This window comes from Colobus angolensis, unplaced genomic scaffold (genome assembly GCF_000951035.1).
Source record: "Colobus angolensis palliatus isolate OR3802 unplaced genomic scaffold, Cang.pa_1.0 Scaffold211, whole genome shotgun sequence".
In the NCBI taxonomy this organism is placed as follows: domain Eukaryota; kingdom Metazoa; phylum Chordata; class Mammalia; order Primates; family Cercopithecidae; genus Colobus; species Colobus angolensis.
This window is the reverse complement of record NW_012115278.1, coordinates 3,679,131-3,685,130: the sequence shown is the minus strand read 5'-3', so window position 1 is coordinate 3,685,130 and position 6,000 is coordinate 3,679,131. Positions and strand designations below refer to the sequence as shown.

Here is a 6,000-nt window from a genome sequence, read left to right as displayed (position 1 = left end):
CGATCCTCCCCCTCAGCCCAACCGCCGACCTCAAGCGATCCTCCCCTCAGCCCAACCGCCGACCTCAAGCGATCCTCCCCCTCAGCCCAACCGCCGACCTCAAGCGATCCTCCCCCTCAGCCCAACCGCCGACCTCAAGCGATCCTCCCCCTCAGCCTCCCAAAGTCCTCGGATTTCAGGCGTGGAATTGATCACTGATTGATGAAAATCAACGTTAAAGCAAGTGACATTTCTTTTACCATGTTTTTCTTTGGTTGGTTGTAAGAGCTGTACAGGTTCAGTGCCCTCATCTTGGAAACAGAGATTTGGGAACGTAGAAGTGCACGGAAAGAGGACAGTCAAGAGGCTGACGGTCGCTGCCCTTGTCCGTGTGCTGACGCGGGGTTTTCATGAAGCGTCCCGTGCGCAAGCTGTCCCACACACCTCCTCACACACACCTCTTTCGTCATTCAGGCCATTATATGTATTTTTTTTGGGAAAATATAGAGTGAGCACCCTTTCCAGCCAACCAGTGAAGCCCCACTGGCCCCCCATGACTAGTCCTGCCAGGCTCCATGTCGCAGACAGCGTCCAGGCACGAAGTGCTGGGGGCTGCCGCTCCACGATCTCACCGCACAGCGTGACCAGGGAAGTAATGAGTCTCTTCTTTTCTCTTTTAGACAGATCTCACAGGAGGACAAAAATTGGGAGACCAATATCCAGGAACTCCAAAAAAAGGTACCCAGCTTTCTTTTTTCAGGGATTTCAATTCACTTCTCCAAGAAGAGAGTGAGTGATGCCTTTCCTTTCCCTCACATGACTGAGTGCCATTTGTCTTTTTATTTCTGTGGTTGTACACAAGACACTGCAATTGATGTGTTTGAGTGAATGGGGAGAAATGTTTTCCGGACACAGCAGGCTGATTTTGTCAGGACGTGGAAAGCGAACATCTTCGTAGGGCCTTTCCCTTTCCCTGCCCGTTGCAGGGCCCGCCCTCTCAGCGGGTGTCCCTGACCAGCAGCCCTCTCCTGGCCCTGAAGGGCAGGCCCGAGTTCACACTTTGCAGAGGGGAGGCTGGCGAGGCGTGCTGCGTGAAGTGGAGCAGCTTTAGGGACGGACATAGGATGCGTGAGTGTCCTGCTGACGGCTCCGACTTCTTGGGGCAGAGCTTTGTTTTTTTTCTCTTTTGGCTCTTTCTCAGCCCATTTATGAACACAGAGGCCCCTTCCCAGTCGAGAGAGCTCTGCTCAGGATCTGCTGGGAGTCATTTGCATCTCAGTGACATTTCAGATCTGTGTGGTTTGTCTTCTAGGGAGAGACTGAATACCCACTCTAATTGTGACGGGCACACTCTACATGCGAGTCAGGTGTTTCCTAACGGGGCTTCAGCACACCTCACGTCTCTCGTGTTTATTTTCCACAAAGATGTTGGGTGCGATCTGATGAGGTGCCTCAGTGCCTTCACACTCTGTCCTTTGTAGATGGTCAGGGTTAGAAAAGAGAGGTGTAGCTGTGATTCTCTTGCGGGCCCCAGGTTCATACAGATGATGCCTGCTTTGCTAGACGGTGGTGTTTCAGTCATGAGCTGGAGAAGAACTGTGCGCCTCTCTGTGCACCTGGACGAGGACTACGGTGAGATGAAATGGAGAGGGAAGGCTTGGCATCCCTGTATCACATCTAAGAATTCGTACAGAAGTGACTGTAGGGGTGTGTGTGTGTGTGTGTGTGCGTGTGCGTGTGCGTGTGCGTACGCGCCGTGGAATACTATCAGCCATAGAAAGGAATGAACCAATGGCATTCACAGCAACCTGGATGGACTTGGAGACCAGTGAAGTAACTCCGGAATGGAAAACCAAGCATCGTATGTTCTCACTTATAAGTGGGAGCCAAGCTACGAGGACACAAAGGCATAAGAATGATATAATAGACTCTGGGTGCTTGGGGGGAGGGTGGGAGTGGGGCGAGGGATAAGACTACACATTGGGTACCGTGTACACTGCTCAGGCGATGGGAGCACCAGAAATCTCAGAAATCACCACTAAAGAACTTATCCATATAATCAAACACCACCTGTCTTCCCAAAACCTATTGAAATAAAAAAAAAAAAGAAAAAAAGAAATGACCTCAGGTATCTAGAAGGAGCGAATGTGAATGCCACCCCCAAACCCCTCCACTTCCGTGAGCTGCAGGATGCTGGAATGCTCTTGGACCTGCCTGCTCCTCCACCTCTGATTTTCGCACTGGCCGTGGCAATAGCCACTTTCTGTGGTTGCTGCGACCTCAGGGAAGGTTTGCAGTGCCTCCCTTCACGCCTGGTGAGAACCCGCATCACTCTCGTGTGAGCATTTCAAATCCTTTTCCTGCCATGCTCCTTTGGTCCTAATTCTTCAGCACAGAATCATGCAGGAAAATCAGCCTTCCCCAGAGGGGCGACGGGGAGGATGAGAAGGGGCTGGCCGAGCCATGAGCCTTTGCAGTGGGCAGAGAGGGGCAGATGCTCACCAGTGGCCTCACTGCACATGGAGGAGGGGCTGTGTCAGAGCTGTTGTGACACGGAAGGGCTTGCATATGTTTTCGATAGCAGCAGCTTTACCTATGTGACCAGAGGAAGCAAGAGAGAAAATCTCTCTGTAGTTCTAGCTCTACCTCTGTGTGTCTGTATCTATATGTCTGTATCTGGCCAAATCCAGATAACTGTAGATTGCTGTGATGACAGATGTCTAGATCTGCCTGCATCTACAAAGCTACAGACGTCAACATCGGTCATCATTGCTGTCTGCATCTATCCACCTAGACAGACTAGACAGATGGGTGGACAGGTGTGCTGGTGGGACCAGACTCAAGAAAGGATCCGATGCTTGCCAGGCACGGTGGCTCACACCTGTAATCCCAGCACTTTGGGAGGCAGAGGTGGGAGCATTGCTTGAGCCCAGGAGTTCAAGACCAGCCTGGGCAACATGGTGAAACCCTGTCTCTACTAAAAATACAAAAACTAGCTGGGCATGGTGGTGCACACCTGTAATCCCAGCTACTTGGGAGGCAGGCTGAGGTAGAAGGATCACCTGAGCCTGGGAGGCGGAGGTTGTGTTGAGCCGAGACTGTGCCACTGCACTCCAGCCTGGGTGACAGAGTGAGACTCTGTCTCCATGGAGACCTGGTTGACAGGGCAGGCCAACCAGATGCCCATCTGTGCACACATCCCTGCCCCGGCCCCTGCAGCCATGGCCTGTGGGGCACAGTACCCTTGGGGCCTTATAGGGAGAGCCCTGTCTTATGCTGACTCCTAGGTTGATGGAGGCCTTGCAGGGGATGAGATGCCTCAGGGCCTGCCCTTCCCCTGTGACTGGGCGGATCCCCGTGGGTGTCATCCCAGCGCTAAGAGTGCACCGCCTGTGTTCCAAGGGCGTCGTGCATGTCATGTCAAGAACATGGCCAGAGCCTTTTCTGGGAGTCACAGTTCCGTGAGAAGGCTCAGCCTCATTGCCCTGCCTGCATGCTTGGCATGGTAGGGAAAGGAACAGTGAAGACAGCGCTGCCACCACAGGTGCCTGTAGAAATGCCCGGTCATCCTCTGATACCTGCTGGCCACGTGTTTCATAACAGGGCTGTACTACTCTTGACATCTGCTGTGTTTATCTTTCATAAAGATTTTGAATGCAGTAATCCAGAATCTGTACGGTTTTCCTTGTAACACAGTACTTTGTCATTTTCTTTCAAGTTTGAGAGGTTACGTCTTTCGTCATCGTGAAATCTGTCATGATTCCAGTTGCGTAGGTTATGACGCCCTGCAGGAGTCAGAAGGTTGTGCAGAGAACGTGAGCTGTGGTTTCTCTCTTACAGCATAGGATATCCGATGGGATTCTGCTCGCCAAATGCCTGACCGTGTTGGGATTTGTTATCTTCATGTTTTTCCTCAATTCGTTTGTCCCTGGCATTCATCTTGATCTTGGTGAGTCTAATGTAGCTTTTGTTCATAGGCTTTGTCACATTCTGGATGGGAAGGTTTCAGAATCTGTTCCCAGACACTGACTTCACCTACGGGCAGCTGGGCTGGTGGGAGGCCAGAGACGTTTGAGATGGTGGGTGGGCAGCCTGCCCTGGGAAGAAGGGCGCCTTTCCTGTGGGAGGCCGGAGAGGTTTGAGATGGAGGGTGGGCAGCCTGCCTGGGAAGAAGGGTGCCTTTCCTTTTGGTTTCCTGGGCGGGAGGGAGGGAGAGATGCATCTCCAGCCCCTTAGACTCTGTGCCATGGGTCCTCGGCCCCTCCAGGGATGCCCATGAGGAGGAATATAGAGTGGGCACTGTTCTGTCTATTGTAGGTAATAACCACATCTTTACATGGTTCCCAGAAGAGACAGGGAGCCACATGGGCAAGGCCAGCGCTGCCCTCTGTGCCACCTGCTATGCCAGTTAGGTGACAGCCTATTCAGGAGTTTGGGAGAGCCCTGGCGAATGGTCAGCGCTCTGCAGGGCCCGCTTGCCTCGTCTGAGGGTGCGTCTGGCCCATGAAACTGTTCTCCCACCATCCACCGTTGGTTTCTCTTCTCCCACTTTCACCACACTCATGGCTCTCAGACCTCTCCACTTTCTCTAGCCTGTGTCATGGCCAGGACCTGTCCCCACCTGAGATGTGGCTCCCTCAGGAGGAGCTCACCACAGAGCTTGTCAACCCCTGGCCGCCTCCACCCTCCATAAACGTTCTCCACTCTCCTAGGTGTTTATCAGTTTCACAGTTATCTCCATTGCTGTCCTTATTGAAAACAAAACAAAACCCACCCACATGAAAGTGTAGGTTTATAAGAAGCATAAATTTGAGGTGGGGTCACAGTCTTTTCTTTTACCAAAGCTTTACCCATAGTTTTCCTTCAAAAGGGAGTTCTGCTAAGATGGTTAAAATATCCAACTTTTATCTTATTTTGTATAAAACCTTGATTCACTGTGAAAGTTGAAGAGTGCAGCTGTCGTAGAAAGCGAAGCCTCTTAATTGTGTAAAATAGACGGATAATGCCGCAAGCTTCAGTGATTCGCACCACATCTTTGCTTCTGGGGTTCCTGGAAACCATCAGAAATTCATGGGCCAGAAGTTGGTTTTCCTTTTCTCTTATGTAAAAAAGCCACATTTCTAGATTCTCACACAACACATGATGTACGTGCTTTTGACTGGAGTCCAGCTTTATGTTATGTATTCACAGCCCCTCAATTTCTTTCCCTTGATAATTTCAAATCCGACTTGCCAGGTGTCCTGGGCTTGGTTCAAGCTGGCAGGTATTATTTATCCACACCTGACAGCCAGTCTGCTTAGAATCCTGATGAGGTAATGATCCAAAGCTGGAGTGGTAACGAGATTGTGAATTTCAAATTGTATTTGGTGGATTACATCTAGAAATTGCTGCAGTGTAATTATTTTTCATTACACCTCTGGCCGAATGTAATTTTAACATTAGAAACCTAATGACTACAAGAATGTTAGGTAGTCACCACTGGTAATTAAACAAATTTTAAAAACTAGTGTTTTGTGGGCAGAGAGGTTCCATTAGGTGTTCACAGATAATTTTGCTCCTAATTTTATTTGAGAGTCTACTTTAGAAGAACATAGCAGGCATTTTAAAAACTAAAAAGATACAAGAGCTTGCATTCAATTTTATTAACATTTGGCAACAGTCCTTGTATAAAAAACAATACTTGAATACTTAAAGTCACATCTTTAACTATATGGACTTGAAAAATCTTGGTTACTATGAAACTTTTAGCCTGGAAGTCTATATTGTTTTACAAAATGTCTCATCTCCTTTTGTGTGGTGGTTACATCTGTGAATGATGGTCATGTTTATTTTCTGCTTTTAAATCCTGTTTTGTTTTTAGTTGGGGTTTGTGTTCAGGTGATTTTATCTGGAGATCCAGATATTTGCATATTCATCAAGATAGTTCAGGTTGACTAGGAGAAGAGTTTGATTGGCATATATTTTAATGGAATACAGTTTCCTTAGAATGATAAGAACTTTTCTGATAGAACAGGGGCAAAA

The 6,000-nt window shown here is 49.1% G+C and overlaps 1 protein-coding gene across 3 annotated transcripts in view; it reads left to right on the top strand.

The window, feature by feature from the left end:
- OCA2 (oculocutaneous albinism II) overlaps positions 1-6,000 on the top strand; it is a 355,302-nt gene that overhangs the window by 148,743 nt on the left and 200,559 nt on the right. For all 3 annotated transcript variants that reach the window (XM_011942880.1, XM_011942878.1, XM_011942879.1), the window contains 2 exons: positions 660-717; positions 3,820-3,928. In XM_011942880.1, coding sequence (XP_011798270.1) covers positions 660-717; positions 3,820-3,928 — 167 coding nt within the window. The remainder of the gene's footprint in view (positions 1-659; positions 718-3,819; positions 3,929-6,000) is intronic.